Genomic DNA, 21,778 nt, shown 5'->3' with positions numbered 1-21,778 from the left:
TGTGATACTTAGAGACTTTTTTGAGGTTCTGATTTCTCAGTCCCACCTCAGGGTTACTATGCTTTGGTATTCAATTTTAAAGTAAGGAATCTACTGTTAGATGTCTTTCAGATGAACAAGTTACTTATCTTCAGTAATGCTTTATCTGGTAGAGCTAGGATCTAGCTGAAGATTCTTTAACACTTTAACAATCCCCCCCGCTCTGCTAACTGTGTTCCTCTTTTGTCTCAGAAGATTTCCCTGGAAATCAACAATTAGACTTTAGGTTTTGATGATTGCTTGACACAAAGGTGTGTCTTGTTCAAAGCACCCGGTTTCAATCAGCAGTTTCTATGTGTGGCGCCACGTTTTGAGCGTGCAAAATAGTCCAGGAAAAAAATGTCGGTGGGGGAGTTATATAGACTCAGCTGACATCATCCAGTGGGCGACGGAGTCGCATGATGCCCTCTGCTATCGCGCAGACGTACTACGGAAAGAATTAATTTCCGGATTGAGGCTGGCACCTAGGAAAGATTCTAAAGTAGAATCTGCAGCTAGATCCTGTCTCTACCAGATATGGTGTTACCAAAGGTAAGTAACTTGTTATTCCACGAGTGGACAACAGCTAGGCAGATCTACTGAGCAGGTGCCATGTAGATATTCCCAAGTGGGAGATAGACTCAAAGCAATTGGATGGAATATTTCAAAGGTGGGGAAAGCCCGAGTGGTATTCATGAATGTGAATCTATGAAAGATCCAATGCTGGAAAAGGTGATAAGGTACTTACCTGTAACTCCAGTCTTCCAGTATTGGTATCTTTCATAGATTCACATGCAGCCTACCTTGCCTTTAATGAGCCTTCCAAATGAAGGAAGAGTAAAAAGGAACTAGTGGTTCTGAACATCTAGTGGCTGTATCAATGGGAGAACAGCTGGGTGAAGTGGGTTCTGATTTGGATCGTCATCATCATCATGAGGATTGAGGATGGGCTGAATAAGGTTTTATTGGGTCACTGTAAAAGAATGCGTATATATGTACTGCTGTTGATAATGTACCGGGGGTTCCCAGCCTGACGACTGGGAAGGATTCAAGCATGTGAATCTATGAAAGATCAAATGCTGGAGTTTCGCAGTTACAGGTAAGTAACTTATTTCCTTCTTTTTCCATGGTGATGAGGAGGGCAGCTGAGGTCCTGAACCCTACTTGCTCTCAGTGGCAATCAAGACGATAATCTTGACAAAAGTTGCCCCACAGCACCTCTCCTCCCTTTTAATGAAGTCATCACAGTTTCTCGGGCTATGGGCCAAGCACTGCACAGGGGCTCCTGTACACAGGGCAATCATCACGCCCTGCCAACGCCTCACTTCTGGGGGATCCAGTTTTCCCACCCTCAGCATCCCATCCCAGAGAGCCTGGAGACCCTCTACCTCCAAAATCAACCTTGGTGCGTTCCGCCCTCCCCCAGCAGTTGTAGCCTCAAAACCCCTTTTGTTTGCCCTCTTACCATCACAGGCAACCTATTGCCATTCCATAACATCAGACAAGTGGGTATTTCAGATTGGTTAGCAAGGTTACTCCATCCCTTTCTTTGAAACCCCTCCACCCAAGCCACCATCTTCAGACTGGCTGATTGTGGACCACTTCTCCCTTTGTGAGTTCAGGCTCTTTTGGCCAAAGGAGCCATCAGAAGGTGGTCATGGTTGTTGTTCCTGCTACTTTCAGGTGCCCAAGAAGGACGGAGGCCTCCCCTTTATTTGAGGGTTGTGCCATCTGTTCCTGAAGGAGCAATTCTAGATGCCCACGTTGGCTCCGGTTCTGTGTGCCCTGGACTCTGGAGGTTAGATGGTAGTGCTGGACTTGCAGGATGCCTTATTCCATATATCTGTCCTGCCTCCCCACTGGCGTCATCTGTGGTTCGCAGTGGGACACATTTTCAGTTTGCTAATCTCCTTTGGCCTCACCAGTGCCTCTCATATTTACATCAAGATGATGGTGGTGGTTGCAGCACATATGTGGAGGTCATGGGTTCCAGTTTTCACTGTCAATGTACCAAAGTCATGCCTGACTTACTCTCAGATTCTCCCTTTCAACTGAGCTATTCTGGACACAGTACAGGCCTATCCTCTGGAGTGATGAGTCCAGGACATTCAGCCCATGATTCCTATGTTTCAGCCTCTTCCCTGATTTTGGTGAGGCTGCTGTGCTTCATGGCTTCCTGTATCCTGCTGGTCACACATGCCTGGGACCTGAAGACCAAGCGATCCCAGAATTAGGCGAATCTCTCTGACAAGCACTACTGCCTTGACTGTCAGGTCAGTTGCGTTAACACTTCACCTGTTCAGTCCTGCAGGACATCCTGGTCTTATTCTATTAGCAGAGGCTCCTCAGAGGAGGTATTGCTTAAGTATCTATTCCAAGGTAAAGGATCTGCAGCAAGAAGTCTCTAGTAGATGAACAAGGTTCTCTCCCTCCTGATGACCATTTTCTGTGAAATGTAGCATCTGGCTTTACCACAATGTTCCATTCTGCCCACTTCCGGCATGGCAGGACCCCTTTCTTAGCATACAGAGCTTCGTAGCCCATCCCAGAGATGTGGCTTCTAATGGGCCTACACATCCTTGGAAAACTGTTTTGTCAACAGGTTTCCCTTTCTCAGTCCATAGTGCCAGCCTGGCTTACCTAAACAATAGAGCAGCCCCTTGCCAAAGTGTTGACCATTTTCAAAGGCGACTTCTCCCTTCAAGTTAGTCTTTTAGGCTAGCACCCATGTGACTTCCTGTGAGATAGAGGTAACACCTCTCTCCTATGCACTCTTCTGTTGTCTCCTTTCCTGGGAGTCGTTTGCACATCTCCCTCAGAGGGAAGAAAGCTGTCTCGGGGGACAGATCCTGTGCAGGAGCACAGGAAAGTTTGCTCAACAATTACATTCAATTTAACAATTAAATTGGATTTAATGCACTGATTCTTTTGATACTTTACAGCACCAACTTTAGTAGTCCCATTCAGAAGCTAGCACGGCTGAGATGTCAGCCTGTAACCGTGTACTTACAGATACTATCTTTTCCAAAATAAAACATTAATTTAGGGGTTTTTCTGTTGGAACATGTTAAAGTACATGTTCCAGCTTGTAACATGCAGCACCCTGTCTTTGGGCTTGACGGGCCTACCTTAGGGGTGATATATATTAAAAGGGGGAAGACTGGGCTTTGCGATTACCTTAAATAGCAAAATCAAGATAGCAGTTTTAAGCTGCCCTTTATGCCCGCAGTGGCAGACTGGGAGCCATGGGAGCCATGTTTTACCTTATCCCACTCAGGGTAGCACAACAACTGCTGTAGTCCCAGGGGGGGGAGAGGGCACTAACCTTCAGGCCTTGGGTATCCCTGGTACCATATACTAGGGATTTTACAAGTGAGTTAGGCAATGCCAATTGGGTATAAGCAAATCAACCATGCACCTTTTTAAGGGTCATTTTACGTGCCCCGAGTCCTGATTAGCAGAGATCAGGGCAATTCAGAGTCATTAAACTTGTGCCTAGTGGTAAAACGAAGGGGCCAGCAAGTGAGTGAAGCCTGCAGAAAGCCTGTTTCCTTATAATGTTACATAATTTAAATTTAAAACAGGAACGTTCACCATGAGCAGAGTATGCGTGTGGTTATGGCAGAAATAATAACCTAATTGCAATGGACAGTGTCCCCATATGGTTTGAATTGGCCCATCTGACTGTCATCAGTTGTCTTTTCTGCCACATATCTTGCTAAGTGACTTACAAAAAAGTGTACAATGTCTAACAAACATGTTCCATATTGCTTAATATGCTTTTTCAGCCTACCAAGTTTATTTTGCTCTTTCTTTTAGATTGAGAACGGTCTCTGTATTTGTGCAGCTTTGCCAAACAAGGTAGTCATTCTACGGTACAACGAGAGCTTAAGCAAGTTCTGCATCAGAAAGGTAAGAAACCTGTACAAAAAAAAAACAATTGACTTAAAATAGGGGATTACTGTTGTGTAAATGTATTGTTTGATGAGTATCTTGCATTTTATATTTGTCAGCTTATAATCTATAAAACTCTCAACACTGTCGACTCCTTATTACCCTACTATATACACTTGTTCTCAGGTGAAATATTTGCCCTTCCTATTGTATTTTATATTAAAAAAGCACAAAGCATATGGTACCATGTAGGCACTGGTGAAGAAAGACCACAAGAAAACTCTTGTTGGACATCAGTGGAAATATGTTTTGTGCATATTTCAGGCAGTTAAATTGTTGGATAGCATTGTGTGGCTCTAGGCAACTTTCTCTTTGTGTATTTGCCTCAGGTTGTGGAACTATTGGTGAAACAAATTATTACATTGCAATTTATACGGTCCCAATAAGAAACTGAGATGGTTTCTGTTTTGGTGATGGTATCCCAGAGGCTTCACAAAATTAGGGAGGTGCCCAGAATGATATTTTTCTCTCCTAAAAGGTGAGATTGTCAGCGGTAAAGCTCGCCCACGATTAGCTGGTGGCAGCAAACCCTATGATTTCCTCAGGACCGGACACTAGCCAACTCAGGGCTTTAAAGGTTTGACTTGACTTTGTAATAATTCATTGGATATTTGGTCTAAACTCTCGTATGTGTCATTTGATTGACCAAGTCTTTTTTTGGAGGGTGTGGGGGGAATAAGTAGGGTGCGGATGACATACAGATTAGATTTTTGAGAACATGGTAGTCTTCTGGACTATGTCATTCCAAGTCTTTATGCACTTCATATGGATTTACACATTGATCTATCTCAGGGTACAGGCCTGTCTTCTCAGCAGTTTCATAGCATCTCCGACGTAAGACCAGTAACCACTCTTCTTCATACTTCTCTTTCTTACATCAAACCTTCAATCTGCTTCAGCATTCCTACCTTTTTCACTCATTTCAAGATGGAGGGCAGTGAGGTGCTTTTACCAGGGTGGGTAAGTCCAAGATTAGCAAGACCTGCAAATCATAAAATGAAGATGCACCAACCATTTATTTGCTTTACTGCATACTTATCAAACTTGAGTTTGATGTTTTGTAGCAGAAAGGGAAAGATTATTAGTCAACAAGGCAAACAAGAGAAGCCTGAGTAAAGATAAATAATAATTTTCCTTAATCTGTGATTCCTTACTGGGTGCCTAAAACATAACAGGTGCAAAATTGTCAATGTTGCACATTTTTTGAAGTCTTTACATGGCTCTCCTTTAATCTTTAGGTTGCCTGTTGTCAGACCCCATTCCTGTCTGTTCCTTTCACATACATTATAATTTGTTGAAGTTGGGTACTGCAGGGTAGGCCGTCTGTTTTAGCACAGTGTTTAAAAGTGCGTGCCTCTAATGTTGGTTTATTAGTTTATGTGGATCAGCTGGTTGATGGGCTGTGGGCTAACAGACTTCCTTCTAAAGTTTTGAAGCCCTATAAAACTTACTCTTTCTGTTGCAGCTTCCTACTTACAAATTTGGTTATTTCTCCTATTCTACACAAGACACTTCTTTTCTAATGGATTCTTCTAACACAAGTTCTTCACCTTGTGAATACCTCTAGGTGCCAGATTGGATCTGGAGACTTTTTCCTCTGCAAATGCCTATGCACCCATAGGTGGCATCCTTCGGTTCTGTCAGCTCCATAAGTGACATTGGTGCCACAATACAACTGCCACCTCCCTGCGTCAACATCAGTTCCTTTCTTTCCATGTCTTTGGACTCGGATCTGGAGCTCACGCTCTTGATCTGTGTCATTTGACAGACCCCTTTTTTCACAACTTTCCAGTGTGTAATGGATGTGCCTCCTTATATTAAACAGATTTTAAACCCTGCCAGGATTGCACTAACAGATGTCAGTGATGGAATCTCTCAAGGTTTATGGTGCCTGGACTCCATAAAACTGGAAGTTGTGCATCAGCCAAGCTCTACATTGCAGTGTACTGTGGGAACTCTCAGCGAAGCTGCAATGCTCTCTTGTTCATTAGGGAGATTGTCACTGCATTCCAAGCCTCAGGTAAATCTAAGTAAAAGACCAAACATGGCTACCTGCCTTCACACCACTCTCTCTAGAAGCCAAGCGGACATCAGGGTACCTTCAGGTCATGATCTGTGTTTCCTACCTTGAAACTGAACCCCACCCTGATCCGTATGCCGTCTGAATTTCCAGGTCCATCTGCTATACAGCAGCAGATTGAGGCCTTCAAAAAGGCCATGCTGCGCATATTCAGTAATCCCATCAGATCACTCTAGAGTGTCTAGGCCCCAGAAACCAAGGAGGCCTACAGTCAAGTTACAGCCAACGGATCCACCCAGACACCAACTATGCCACTACAAAATAATTGCTTACTCAGACTTCCCTACGGCTCCAAAACCTGCTCTGTGGCCCCACAGGTTGACTTCGCCAATGGCAGACGAAGAGCTTCTGGACTTTTTGGACTCTGAAGCAAATCCAAAGTGACCTCAGCCAAATTCATGTGCACCTCGATGCCACCCAGAAACTCAATCTGCTTTAGCTATGCTTACCATAAATTAGAGATTCTCGGACCCCACCAGACAGAGATGGTGATGACACCTCACAGTTACATGACAACAGAACTCTGTCCTGGCCTGGAAGAGGCCTGTGGCCTTGACACATTACCAGACACCGTCCTAAACTCTCCACCTAGGCTCTCTACGGAAGAGTCTGCCTTGTTTGCCATGGTTATCGGGAGCAGCTGAAGTTACTGACCTCAAAATTCACTCAGTGAAATTGAATATATCTGTGCTCACAGAGGTACAGAAGCCAAGGCTTCTAAACAGTCCCTTCTAACTTTCAAAGAGGCCTTGATGAAGACATATTTTCCGGCGTCCGTGCACAACCAGGATCATTCACTCATGTTATCTGCCAAATAGCCAGGCTATTAGTTTGGCTCAGTGGGACCCATCTTTCCTCCTCCACCATCCAACACCTAAGATACTGGTAATTCAGGCCACCACCAGCAGACTGAATCCCAACACATTTCCAACCGCTCAGCCAGGTGAAAGGTAGGAATGGATGCAGACCTTTGGCTAAAGCATATTGTCTTCTAGTCTTGCCCTAAGATCCATCAACTCAAGTTGTCTCATGGGACATGATGTCTGACATCTTGCCAGCGAACTTCTAGCCAACCTTAAACAGACCGTTCAGGATGGCCAGGATGCAGCAAAATAAGTTATCAGATCGGGCCTAGAGACCACCGACTGGGTAGCGCATTTGGTACCTGCGTGGTGCTTAAACACCACACCTGGATATGCTCTACAGGATTCTTCAGTAACATCTAACAATTACTCATAGACATGCCCTTTGATGGCACCTATTTCTTTGGAGACAAGGCAGATACGGCATTGGAGGGCTTCAAAGGCAGGCTGCAACAGTGCACTCCCTCAACCTGGCACCACCCATACAGTAGTTTCCCCAGCAGTACTGTTCCCTTTGATGCTTCAAAAGGGGCTCAAAGCAGAGGCCACATCAGACTTTGCCTTAGCAACAAGAGTCCTCCCAGTCCATTCAGAGCAGGAGTAGGGAATCTTGCAGTCAATTTCCAATCCCCCATGGGTAATAAACTACTTAATAGGCCCTACCACACCTATCCCCATCAAAAACCTTAGTTTCTCCAGTATTGGGGTATCTTTCATAGATTCACATGCTTAAATCATTCCCCAATGTCGAAGTGGGAGTCCCACGGTACATAAAAAGCAGTAGAAAATGTTTTTTTTTTTTCTTCATTGTAGTCAATGGTAAAAACACATTCAATTTCATAGCTTATTAGCTTCAATAGAAAAGACCCTAAGTCCAGCCAATCAGGCGAGACCACCCCATTAGAACCCTCAGCACAGAGGCTCAGTCTCTCAGATTTTCTACCGCACGTCATGTCTAAGGGAGTCTCCCTGAGCTCTGCTCAGTTTACCCTTCTCATCAGGAGATTATTTCCAGATATTTCATTCTAACTTATCAGCTGTACTTTGTCAGCATGTCTACAGCTGAGAAAGGTTTATTTAGACCTTGCAGCACCTGTGGTAAGCTAAGGCTTCTTTGCGAGGACCCCCACAAGGACTGCATATACTGTCTTCACCCAGAGCATAAGGTGAAAGATTGCAAGATCTGTAGAACATTTCCCAGCAAGACTCTCAGAGATAGAGAAGCCAGGCTCCTTCTTTGGCTCCAGAAACGTAATTCCAGAGAGTCTCTCTCTCCGAGGAGGAAGATAGTGATACCTCAGTGGCTTCAAAGAAGAGGAAGAGATCTGTGGAGAGTTTTTCTCCCAAAACCAGTGAGTCAGCCAAGAGACCACATTATTTCAAGGAAAGAGCTGATGAATATCCCTCAAATTCAAGAGAACATGGTGGTAAGGTTCGCTCTGAGCCGTCCCCTCCAGCTACCACCTCCAAGAAGATAAAGAAATCATCAAGCTTCCTGCCATCGTCTGCATCTAAGATCACAACATCATCGACGGCATCGTCGATGGCGACGGCAACATTTACAGCTCCATCGTCGCCCATGATCATAACTTCATCACCGTTGTCATCAACAACTAGAACATTGGTGAGTCTGAAGTATGGCTCTTCAGCTACCCAAGCTATAAAGATTTTAAAGAGACCGTCGACGGAGAAGAAAGTAAGATCTCTATCGTCGACGCGCACACCGTCAACAACATCGTCTACGAGTAAGCTGCAAAGAACTTCATCGACGACAGTTCCACTGACGGCAGTATCAACAACAACACGAAGATCTTCTTCAGTGTTCCCACCGTTGACAGCACCACCGTCGAAGACTACACCAGAGACGACCACACCATCAACGGGTCAGATTTCTGAGTCCACACCTATAGAGGCTGAAGGATCTTCTTTCTTGCCTTTGAGAATTCTGGCAATAAGACGAAAGTCCAGTCAACAGACTCTTTTTTCTTTCATACGTCACCTAGTAAGGTATCGCCGGCACCTCCACAACATCTTTTTGATGATGACAAGCTGTATACTCGGACGATGGTCTGTTTCCCTTCGCACATATAGTGAACAGCTATAGATACAACACTCGTTGCAGGAGCAGAGGCAACCAGGAGCTACAGAGTTGCAACAAGAGCAAACAATCCAAATGCCAGTATCATTGATTGCCAACCTTCAACATATGATGCAGGATTATTATTCTAGGTTCCCTCCACCAGGTTTGCCCACTCCTGTACAACCTCCGCCCATACCGTTGAACCCTCCTAATCAGCCATCAGAGTCTGCAGTACCTATTCCAGTCCCATCGTCAGGTCAGGATAACGATCCACCCTCGTCAGATGACGAACAAGAAGAGGGCGAGATACAGGACACAGAATCGCTTCTCCACGAATGGGACAAGTATCAAACTCAGACGGCTTCCCCTTGTACACCACCACCGGTTGATTCGCCACCATAAGACGTTGGTGGTTTCCATAGTTTAATGGAGAGAGCAGCAAAGAGGTTCCAACTGCCCATAACATCTAAGCAGTCGGATTTTTTTCCTCCATGATTTTAAAGAGGACACTAGGAAATCGTTTCAAGCAATACCGATTGTTGACTTTATGTGGGAGGAGGGCCTTAGTCACGCACACCCCATCTTTAGTCCCAGCGCTGCTGCCAAGGCTGGACAAGAAATACAAAGCGGCAGACAACGCACCAGCCTGCTTAATTGGTCACCCTAAACCAGACTCGGTGATATCTCAGGCAGCCCAGCTTAGGTCCAGGAATCAGTCTTCCCCACTTGCTGCACCTCCGGATAGAGAAGGGCAGCGGTTAGATTCCATTGGGAAGATGTTTTCAACTATGGCGGCCACCAGGGTCAGAGCAGCAAACTCCTTGGCAATCCTGGGAAGATACGACCATCTGATGTGGTCGGATATATCCCAGTTCATCGACCTCCTGTCTGAAGATAATCGAGCTGAACCGCATAAAATACTTCAAGAAGGTGAGAAGATCTCCGCAGAGAATATAGATTGTGCTATTGATGTCTCATCTACAGGTTTCCGCCAGTTAGCCGGGGCTGCTGTATTGAGACGTCAGGGGTGGCTGAAAGCTACATCTTTTTGGCCAGAAGTGCAGCTGAGGATCCTAGATATGCCTTATGATGGAGAACTATTATTCGGCAAGCACGTCGATGTCGCCCTGCAATCGATTAAGGCAGACACAGAAACAGCTAGATCCCTGGGTACGCTACAATTTAAAAGGCAACCCTTTCGAGGAGCAAGAGGAAGGGGGATTTCTTCTTACCGGGGCGGATTATATCAGTATCAGCAGTCTCAGCCCTACCAAAGTCAATTTCGCACCACCATTGGTCAGCAGCAGCCGCACACTTATCAGCAGTCATCATTTGCATCCTTCCGTCAAAACACAAGGGGGAAATCCTCTTATAAGGGCAAGGACGCGTCAAGAAAGCACTGACCTCCATTAGTTGCCTGCACCCAACCCCAATCCCAGCACTCTGATAGGGGGCAGAATTTCCAGCTTCTTCCACCAATGGTCCCAGATTACATCAGACCGACGGGTCCTCGATTTTGTCAGCAAGGGACACACACTAGAGTTACATCAATCTCCTCCAGAAGTGCCACCAGGAGGACCCCCACCTGCCCATCTAAAAGATCTAGTACAGATTGCTATCTTGGTAGACAAGGAAGCAATAGAGATCGTACCGAAGGCTCAGAGGAGAACAGGCTTCTACTCTCGCTTCTTCCTCATATGAAAAAAGACAGGAGACTGGTGACCTATTTTAGACCTTTGGTCTCTGAACAAATTCTTGAAAAAACAATTGTTTCGTATGATCACCCTCCAAGATGTGCTACGATTACTCAACCAAGGAGATTTCTTGACGTCCTTGGATCTCCAGGACGCATACTTTCACATCCCTATTCATCCCAGTCACAGGATATTCCTACCGTTCAAGGTTGCAGGCACCCATTACCAGTTCAGAGTGCTACCATTTGGCCTCAGATCGGTCCCACGAGTTTTCACCAAGGTTCTGGCCCCAGTCGCAGCCTACCTCAGGAAGTTGGGAATCCAAGTGTTCACATACTTGGACGACTAGCTTAATAAAGTAACGAACGGCGGCCAGAGACACAGAAAAATGCTTGTCCCTCTTCAAGGCGTTGGGACTAAGAGTCAACTACCCGAAGTCTCACCTAGATCTATCAAACATCATCACCTTTCTAGGGGCTGTTTTGGACACGAAGCGAGCAAGAGCTTTTGCTTCTCAGGACAGACGCGAAAAACTTCGAAACCTAGCGAGCCGTCTCAGCAGAAGAAAGTCCACTTCTGTCGGACTTACAAATCTTTTCTGGGGATGCTCTCTTCGTGCATTCCTTTGATAGCAAACTGTCGCCTTCACATGAGAACACTTCAACAACAATTGGACATTCAGTGCATTCCTTGCAAACAAATAAACTGTTCTTTGAACTATATTGTCCAAATAACCATACCAGCGAAACAAGCCTCGAATTGGTGAAAAAACACCCCTCTCATCTCAGAAGGTCTCTCCTTCCTGAAGGACAAACCAGTGCACAATCTAATAACGGATGCGTCTATAGAGTGATGGGACGCACACTTACAGGACCTATCAGTGAGAGGGAGATGGTCCATACAGGACTCAGCACTCCACATCAACATATTGCAATTAAAGGCTGTCTTCCTGGCGCTGAAGGCCTTCCTCGCCAAGATCAGAGGTTCCTCGGTGTTGATAAGAACCGACAACACCACAGTCATGCATTACCTCAACAAGCAGGAGGGTACAAGATCGCAGGTGCTGTCTCTTCAGGCACAGGAGCTGTGGCATTGGGTTCTAAGCCTTTTTCTTCGATGGTGCAAACCCAGTCTAGATCTGTTTGCGACAAGGGAGAACAAAAAATGCCAACACTTTGCAAGCTGGCAACCGCAGAAGGGGGTCAAAGGGGAATGTGCTTTTGATCAAATGGTCAGGGATTTATGCCTACGCTTTTCCCCAGCTCCAACCCATCCCGAGACTTCTTCAAAAGATGAAGAGAGAACCTTGCCGACTACTATTGATCATTCCCAGATTGCTGCTGCAGTTTTGGTTCACGGAGCTGCTACTCCTCTCAGAGCAACCTCACATTCGATTGAGACCAACACCAGACTTGCTAACGATGACTCCGGTCTGTCATCCCAATCTGACTTCTCTTCGATTATCGGCCTGGCTCCTGAATTCTATGAGTTTCGCAGTCTAGCTATTCCTTCAGACTGTCGAGAGGTGCTCGCCTGTGCCAGAGCCCAATGTCCGAATAAGTTGTACAGACTCAAGTGGAAAAGATTCTGCATATGGTGCAAAACCTTCAATATTCACCCTCTAAAGTCTTCTCCAGAGCAGATACTTCTGTATCTTTTGTAATTAGCGAAATCAGGTCCCTCCCATTCGTCTATCAAAGTTCACCTAGCAGCCATCTCTCGTTTACCCTGTACTGCCGTTTTGCCATCTTTATGGTCATCCAGAATAATAAAGCAATTCATAAAAGGCATGTTCAGGATGTTTCCTCCGATTCAGCGTCCTCCTCCTACCTGGCATCTTAATATTGTGCTGTCCCAATTGATGAGGCATCCCTTCGAGCCTATTCACAAAGCTGCCCTGAAATCTCTCTCTTGGAAGACAGCACTCCTTCTGGCACTTACTTCCTCAAAGAGGGTTAGTGACATACAGGCATTCACAATCTCACCACCTTTTCTTCAATTGAAATCAGATATGGTCATTCTGAGGACTAATCCAAAATTCATTCTTAAAGTTCCCTCGAACTCTTATTTGAACGAGCCAGTGATTTTAAAGACTTTCTTTCCAAACCCTGAGCACTACATTCCCTAGGCCTCCAGCGGTGTCTGAAATTCTACATTCAGAAGACTAGCAGCTTTTGTAAAGCTGATCAGTTGTTCATTAGCTATGGTCAACTCACTAAAGAGAATGCTGTTACCAAGCAATCCATAGCCCAGTGGATCTTCTCCGCCATACAATTCTGTCACCAACTAGCGGGAAGACCGCTAACAGCCAACATCAAGGCCCACTCCACTAGAGCGGTATCTACTTCAGCAGCTCTCTTCGCAGGAGTGCCTATAAACCAGATTTGCAGAGCAACAACATGGACTCGCAGTCACACCTTTACTCAACACTACTGCCTGGATGCTGCTAACAGGATGGATGCAGCGGTAGGACAAGCGGGTTTGCATAATTTATTTGCATAAGGTGAGCCAATAATCTTCTTTCCCCACCATCCTCGATATGCTAATATTTCCAGACTGATATTTATATATAGATAAAGTGTGTGTGTGTGTACATATATATATATATATATATATATATATATGTATATATATATATATATATATATATATATATAAGATACGTAAACAATGATGTTTCTTTTATAGATATAGATGTTAACATCTTGTACTGCTGATTATTCTGATTCAAGCATGTGAATCTATGAAATATACCCCAATACCGGAGAAGATAAGTTACTCACCTGTAACTGTGGTTCTCCAGTATTGGTATCTTTCATAGATTCACATGCGTCCCACCCTCCTCCCCATGGAGGCTCACCTTTTTCGTTTCTATCTTGAAATCGCTAGTGCTGGAAAATCTGAGAGACTGAGCCTCTGTTTTAATGACGCTAATAAGCTGTGAATGTGTTTTTACCATTGACTACAATGAAAAAAAAAACAATACATTTTTTTCTACTGCTTTCTATGTACCGTGGGACTCCCACTTCGATGACGGGGAATGATTCAAGCATGTGAGTCTATGAAAGATACCAATACTGGAGAACCACAGTTAAAGGTAAGTAACTTATCTTTTTTTCCTTCACAGCACATTGTCACCTGGTCAGAGGCAGGATGTTATTACCTCCCTCCACAGGTGGCAAGGCTTCGCATCGTACAGATGAGTGCTTTTGTTTGCCTAACATGGCTACACCCTTCTCTCCATTCTTCCTCTCCAAACTTGCCACCTGCACCACAGCTACTTCCACTTGTCCATTTTCTGACTAGAAGTTCAAGGTCTCCTGGAGAACAGAGCTAGCGAGACAGTGCTGGCACCAGAAGTCAGGATTGGCTGTTAGTCATGTTACTTTTTGGTGCCAAAGAGGGATGAAGAATATTGTCCTATTTTAGATCTTGTCCCCCTGAACTTGTTCCTCAAAAAGGAGAAGTTCAAGATGTTCACTCTGTCCCACGTTCTGCCTGCCCTGAGTCCAGGAGATGGCATGGTCACATTGGACCTTCAGTATGACTATTTTTACATCTCCATCACGCATTCCCACAAAAACGACCTACAGTTCCAAGTAGGCCTCAAGCATTTTCATTTCTCAGTGCTCCACTTTGGCCTTATCATAGCCCCTCGGATGTTTACAAAAGTGATGATGCAAGTCGCTGCCTGCTTACGGATGTTGGGAATACCATTCTGTCCATACCTCAGTGACTGCTTACTAAAAGTGAGCTCGCCTTAACCAGTCATGGACCATATCCAGATGACAACCATTCTCTTGCTATTGCTGGCATTCTCCAGTAATGTGCCAAAGTCACACTGACTCTTACTCGGAGGCTCCCTATCATTGGTGCCATTCCCTCCTGCGGTGTTGTTGCAAACCTTCCCTCCACCTCAACAAGTCCCTGGACATAGAGGCTATGATCCTGATATTTCAACACTTGACTTGGGTCTCGTGAGAGTGGCTTTGAGGCTTCTTAATCTTTTGGCTTCCTCCATCCTGCTAATGGACCACACCAGTAGGCATGTGCACTCTACAGTGGGATCTGAAGTCTTAGTGAACTTGTAACTAAGGAAAACCTCTAGAACTTCATTTGGGTGTCAGATGAGCCTGGAAAAGATCTGCATTGGTGGTTGTTGTACTACAGTTGGACCATTGGCAGACCCATCTCCCTACCCCACCGTGAACTAACAAGTGCAACAAATACATTGTTCCTCCTTCCAAGTTGGGGGAAGACATCTGGGAGAGGTAGCGTTCAGAAGACTCTGGCAGAATCCCGCCACTATATCAACTTGTTTGAGTTGTGTGTGATTCACTTGGCACTAGCAGCTTTCCTCCAATCCATCAAGGCACAATGAATGTAGGTTCTTACGGACAACATCACCACCATATAGTACTGTAGCAAGCAAGGCAGGTGGAATCAGTCCTCTGTCAAGAGGCAAAACACCTCTGGAATTGGCTGAGTCATCAGGATATCTCCCTAGTCATCCAATTACTGGCATGATTTTAAAACACCAGGTTGGACAAATTCAGATGGCTTTAGCTAGGGGATTACAAATGGTGGGCACACTGAGGTCGCACAAAGAACCTTCCGATAATGGTGAAGAACCCTGTCTCTGTATTTTCGCCACCACCAAGGAGCTTTGGTATTGGTTTTTCCAAGGCAATTCTTCCTTTGTGGTGGATTGAATCACCTGACTCCTTTTCGCCTTCCCCACCTCTACCTCTCCTGCCCAATCTTGTGAAGATCAAATACAACCATGCCCAAGTCTTCCTTTTTGCCTCATATTTGGCCAGGAGAGTATGGTACACACAACTTCTGGCCATGAACATCTGCCCTTTAATCCAGCTGTCTCTTCTGGTGGTCCTTCTGTCGCAGCTTCAGGGAACAGTTCTGCACATGAGCCTGCACAACTTACACCTCCAGACTTCGATATTGAACAGTAAAAGGTAAGTGATTTTGAATTTTCTCCTTTAGTAGTAAATGTCATTCTAGCAGCTACGCCTCTGCCCATCAAAATCATCTATGAAGGACACTGGGAGAAGTTTGTTCTGATGCATTGCTTTTAGCATCTCCAGCTCCTGCACGACAAGTTATCTGCCGACCTTCTTTTCCCCCTTTTGTTGGCCCAGCAAGGCCTTGCTTTGGCATCGGTTAAAGGTTATATGTCGCCTTATTGGCCTTTCTGTGTTTACCTGATCAGCCATCTCTCTTTAAATAAACTGTGGTGAAGCATTTCTTAAAAGGGCTGATTTGCATGTTTACACCAAAATATTTTGTTATGGCCCAATAGGATTTTAATTTTGTTCTCACACTTCTAACATGCACCCTATTTGAACCGATGCACAGTTGCCCTCTGAGACTAAAAACCCTGATCGCTGTGTTCCTCATAGTGATCATGTCGGTGCATCACATGAGTGAGCTACAGAAGCTTTCTGCCCAGCTATGTACACTACCTTCTTCCCGTACTAGCCAGAGCTACAGACTAAGGTGACGTTCCTTCCAAAATTTGTCATGCTCTTCCACCTCAGGCAATTTATTACCTTGCCCGTGTTCTTTGCTCCACTTCATCCATCTAATGAGAAGGAAAGACTCCATCACTTAGATCCAAAGAGAGCACTAAGCTACATTGATATCCCTAGTCAACACTTAGTGGACGATCAGCTCTTCATTGGGTTCTCTGGAACAAAGAAAGGAAAGGCAGCACAGAAATAGACTATGGCCAGATGCACTAAGCTTTATATTAAGCTTTGCTATGGATTAGCTAAAACAAAACAGCCTCCAAGAGAGCTGTGATTCCACCAGGGACAAAGCTTCTACCACCGTGCTGGCATGCGTAGTGCCTGTTTTGAACACCTGTCAGCCTGCAGCATGGGCACCAGCACCACCATTTATGAAGCACTGCTGCCTGGATGCCAAAGTGCGACGGGAACTGAAGTTCACCTGTGCAGTCCTGCAGGATTTTTTAGTGTGAGCCATTCCACAGATCCACCAGCTAGGGTGTTAATGCTTTGGTGTCGGTTTGCAGACATGCAGAAGAATCTGCGGTTAGCTTTCGGGGTGATCTGTCAAGCGTGGGGCGAGAAAAAGGGTGCATTTTACATAGGCATTTTATGACCATGTTGCAGCTAAAACGGATGAAACAAATTATACCAAAGCATGCTTTTTGTAATTTGGTTTAAATCTGTTTAGTAGCTTTTGAGAAATTACGGTGTAGTGTGTGCAGTACCACAGTAATATGTAAAGTAATAAGCAGTGCATGGCGAGGGTGCAGTAATTGTTACTTCATTTAACTATAACTATTGACTTTCAGTGTTTTTGAGTTTAAAATGTAATGTTTTAACTGACATTTTCACCTTACTATAATATCACTTTAACCTTTGTTTTTTTCAGTGGATTTGTCAGGTTTTTTGTGTAAAGTAAGATATTATAACCATATCTAACTATAATGTCACTTTATTTTTTCAGTGAACTATTTTTTTTGTTTAAAAAGTATTTTTAAACGTACAGTAATATTTTATTATCATACCTAACTACGCCTAACCATGTCACTCAAAGCCAAAGATCAGGCCCTGAGCCAGATCCCTGGAGGCAAGCAACCCCCCATGTGCTGACAGGACCCATTTGCTCGCCACCCCTCTAGCCATCCCTACCCTTCTATTCCCACCGCCCCCCCCCCCTGCCCCCCCCCGCACCCACAAATGATACTGCAGAATCACAAGGGGGGGGGGTGGGGGGAGGGGGCACGCTGAGCACAAAAAAAAAAAATCTAATTTGACACCAAGAGGTGAACAACTGACTGAGGAACATCTGTTGGTTTTACGGCACAAAGTGCAAGTTCTTTTGGCCAAAGGGGCTTTTGAGAAGGTGCCGGCATCAGATGTGGGCCATATCTGTTACTCCTGCTACTTCCTGATGCCAAAGGAGAACTGAGGTCTATCCACATATCTATCCTGAATGCCCACAGGTGCTACCACATGTGGCAGCACGTCTTTTGAAGTCAGGGGTCACAGTCTTCCCCTACCTCGACAACTGGCTGTTGAAGGTGGGCTTGCCCCAGGGAGTCATCAACAACCTTCAGACTATGGCGCACCTCAAGCCTTCTTGGGATTCACTAACAACTTGCTGAAGTCACATCTTACTCCTTCTCAGAAGCTACCCCAACTAGGAGGTATTTTGGAAATGGTTCAGATTTGTACCTTTGCGCCAGGAAGGAAAGTTCAGGTTAATGAGATTATGATCCCGATCTTTGAGCCTCTGTCCTGGATTTCATTGAGATCAACTCTGAGGCTGCCGGGACTGATGGCCAGCTGCATCTTGCTGTTAAAGCACATCAAGTGGTATATGCTCAATGTGCCCAACATAAAGAAGACCTCTCCAACCACGTCCATATTTTATTGGAGACTGCGAAAGATCTGCAGTGGTGTTTGCTGGACCACAAGTGGGTCAGCGGCAGACACCTCTCTATCCCACCCAGAGCTGGCACTGGTGACTGACATGCCACTTCTGGGCTTGGGCGGTCACCTTGGAGAGGTGGAGATATGGGGCCTCATTACGACCCTGGCGGTAAAAACCGCCAGGGCCGTGGTCCGCGGGAGCACCACCAACAGGCTGGCGGTGCTCCTTTGGGCATTCTGACCGCGGCGGTACAGCCACGGCCAGAAACGGAAAGTCGGCGGTGTACCGCCGGCTTTCCGCTGCCCAGGGGAATCCTCCATGGCGGCGCAGCTTGCTGCGCCACCATGGGGATTCCGACCCCCATACCGCCATCCTGTTCCTGGCGGTTTCGGCCGCCAGGAAGAGGATGGCGGTGTGGGGTGTCGTGGGGCCCCCGTAAGAGGGCCCCACTTTGAATTTCAGTGTCTGCATAGCAGACACTGAAATTCGCGACGGGTGCAACTGCACCCGTCGCACCCCTTCCACTCCGCCAGCTCCATTCGGAGCCGGCATCATCATGGAAGGGTGTTTCCCGCTGGGCTGGCGGGCGGCCTTTTGGCGGTCGCCCGCCAGCCCAGCGGGAAACCCAGAATACCCACGGCGGTCTTTTGACCGCGCAGCGGTATTCTGGCGGATACCGCCGCCGGCTGGGGTCGTAATGAGGCCCATGGTCTCCAGCAGAGACTGCGCTCACTATCAATCTCCTGGTGTAGAGGACCATCCTCTGGGCATCAAAAGCCTTCCTTTCATCCATCAAGAGGGAGACTGGTACAAGTGGTTATAAACAGCACCGCAGTCATAATGTATTGCAACAAGCATGGGAAAATGGGGTCCTTGACCCTGTTCCAGGAGCCACTGTGCCTTTGGAAACGGTTGGACAATCAAGGGATTTTCCTGTTGGTGAACCTCCTGGCAGGATCTTTAAATGCAAGGGCATAAAAGCTCAGCCGCCTACGTCTGTGGGATGATGAGTGGCAGTGGATTCTGGAAGTGGCACAATGTCTCTTCTTCACTTGGGGAGAACCCTACATCGATCTATTTGCCACCACAAAGAACATGTAATGTTAGTAGTTCTATGCATTGGACTTTGCAAGGCATCGCACGTTAGAAGATGCTTTCCGCCTAGGGTGGACCTTGTGGCTCCTGTACACCTTCCCGGCTCAGAAAGTGATTGAGCTTCAGGCTCTCTCTGTTAACTTGCCATATGCTTATTTTTTTCCTAGGCAGATTGGTTATGTAGATGCAATCATCCTTCTTGATGAAAGTAGTGAAGTTGTTACATGTCATTCAAACCATCATCTGCCTCACCTCTTTAAGGAGTTCACCACTCGGATTCCAAAGAACAATGAACTTTTACATTTGTTGTACCAAAGAAGACTGCATTGACGATCAGCTCTTTGTGGAGTTGCCTGGAGCAAAAAAAAAAGCAAGGCTGTGCAGAAATGTACCATCTCTTAATAGCATCTAGATCTACTACGCACTGGCCAAAAAGCTGCCTCCAGAATGACTCTTAGCTCATTCCACCAGGGCCTAAGCTGCTACCACAGAGTTGGCACACAGAGTTCCTGTCCTGGACATCTGCCAGGCAACTACCTGGACGTCATTCCATACGTTGATGAAGTACTACTGTCTGAACAACTTGGTTAGCAGAGAAGGGCATTTTCCCTTCTTGGTCCTGCAGGATTCTTTAATTTGAGTCAATTCACAGGCTCACCTTTTTATATAGGTACTGCTCTGCTCTGCTATCTATTCAAAAAGTGAGGAATCCATAGTTAGAAGTCAGTCAGAAGAACAAGTTACTTATCATAGGCAAAGCTCTTTCTGATGGATACAACTACCTGTGGATTCCTCACCTAATGAATACTCCCATGGCGCTAGCATTCGACTGAAATCTTCTTACTAGTCTCTGCACGTCGACGAGGACGTCACTCCAGCCCACGCGACGCCGTCTGACGTCATACAGGCAATAAGAGGTCCTCGACGACGTGCCGACGTCAGTTCCCTTTTTTCTGTGCATTCGAAACGGTTATCTTCGAGGGAGCAACTGTTACTTTCGTGGTTACAGTGTATTGTTTGCTGCGTAGTCCTTCGCTGCAGTAATAATGTCGCAAAGAAAGTCGGGTTTTAAGCCTTGTCGTGAGTGTGGAGGCAAGATGTCAGTTACGGATCCTCACTCCGACTGCCTTTGGTGTTTGAGCTCCGACCACGACGTCTCGACTTGCGATTCATGCCAGCACATGAATCCAAAAGCCCTCAAGGAACGTGAGGCGAAGTTGTTTAGGGCGAAGTCGAAAAAAGAAAAACCTCGTAAGAAGTCTTCTTCGCCAAGGCATCGGCGTCATCGAGACTCCCGGTGCCGTAAAGAATCACGGCGCCATTCAAGCAAGGAGACTCGTTCCAGGTCTTCGGATCGGCGCCGGAGGACTTGGGAGGTCAGTCCCACGGTCACGCCGCATCCATCGACGCCATTGCCCTCTCCGGCGTCACTGACTTCACCTGGACAGGCGTCAGTGATAGAAGTGGTGCAACCTCTGGTGTTGTCTCCGGCGTCGCAGACGTCGAGGCCGGCGTCGGGGTCGCCTCCAGTACAGGCACCCCAGTATCCGGCTTTTCCCACCCCTGGAGCCGATAGTACCGCATTCCTAAATGCGATGTATACCATCTTCCAACAGATGACTCCAGGGGGTGCTCCGGCTGGCCCTTTGGCCTTTTCATTGGGTGATCCCGCGCCTCTACGGCCGGCACCCTTTATGCCCTTTCTCCCTTTTGGGAACGTGGGCTCGGCGCCGCTGTCGGCGCCGGTGGCCGCTCCGGTGGCGTCAGAAGGAATGGCCCCGGAGATTTCCATCCCGTCGACGTCGGGATTTCGTCCTATGACTCCGGTGGGTCCATCCGCTCCGAGTGCTCTTTCATCGGCGCCGAAGTTACCTGTGGCGCCGGACGCGGCGTCGGTGGCTTCTGAAGATCGGCGCTGATCTTCGAATTCGGCGGAGGCATTGTCGACTCCGCGTATCGAGCAGAGGCTTCATTCAAGGAGACGTGCTCTCCGTTTGTTAGAGGAGCAGGAGTACCAGAGAGTCCTGGAAGAAGGAGAACTAGAGGACTCGGGTGATGGACTGCATGGTCTAGAGACGGCCAGTGGGCTGGACACTTCCCCTGAGTGGGCTCTTTCGTCTCCAGGGGAGTACATGGAGGAGGCTGCTTCCTTTCACGCAGTGGTACGGAAGGCGGCTAGTTTTCTGGACCTGCCTTTGCCGGTGGTAGAGGCAAAACAGAACATTTTGACAGAGGTGCTGCATCCGGCCTCAGCTGCGGCGGAGCCACTCTTGCCATTTAATGACGCTTTGCTGGATCCGGTGCTAGAGGTGTGGAAGAGACCAGTATCTTCCCCAGCGGTTCACAGAGCCGTAGCCAGGAGGTATCGAGCTGCACCAGCTGACCCTGGTTTTCTTTCTAGGCACCCTACACCGGAGAGCTTGGTGGTGCAGGCCTCCTGTTCATCCAAATCAGCGCCTGGTTCTTTCCCGACGGTGCCTGGGGACAGGGACTCGAAGAAACTGGATGCGCAGTCCAAAAAGATTTTTTCGTCCTGCAGTCTGGCGTTGAAGGCCACCAACGCAACTTGTAT

At 46.6% G+C, this 21,778-nt stretch overlaps 1 protein-coding gene across 2 annotated transcripts in view; it reads left to right on the top strand.

Moving 5' to 3' along the window:
• Positions 1–21,778, top strand: part of CIT (citron rho-interacting serine/threonine kinase) — a 1,039,445-nt gene that overhangs the window by 909,287 nt on the left and 108,380 nt on the right. For both annotated transcript variants that reach the window (XM_069215034.1, XM_069215033.1), the window contains one exon: positions 3,838–3,930. In XM_069215034.1, the coding sequence (XP_069071135.1) occupies positions 3,838–3,930 (93 nt within the window). The remainder of the gene's footprint in view (positions 1–3,837; positions 3,931–21,778) is intronic.

The sequence above is a fragment of the Pleurodeles waltl genome, chromosome 11 (genome assembly GCF_031143425.1).
Source record: "Pleurodeles waltl isolate 20211129_DDA chromosome 11, aPleWal1.hap1.20221129, whole genome shotgun sequence".
Classification (NCBI taxonomy): domain Eukaryota; kingdom Metazoa; phylum Chordata; class Amphibia; order Caudata; family Salamandridae; genus Pleurodeles; species Pleurodeles waltl.
The sequence above is the reverse complement of the archived record's forward strand: the minus strand, read 5'-3'. Positions and strand labels throughout refer to the sequence as shown.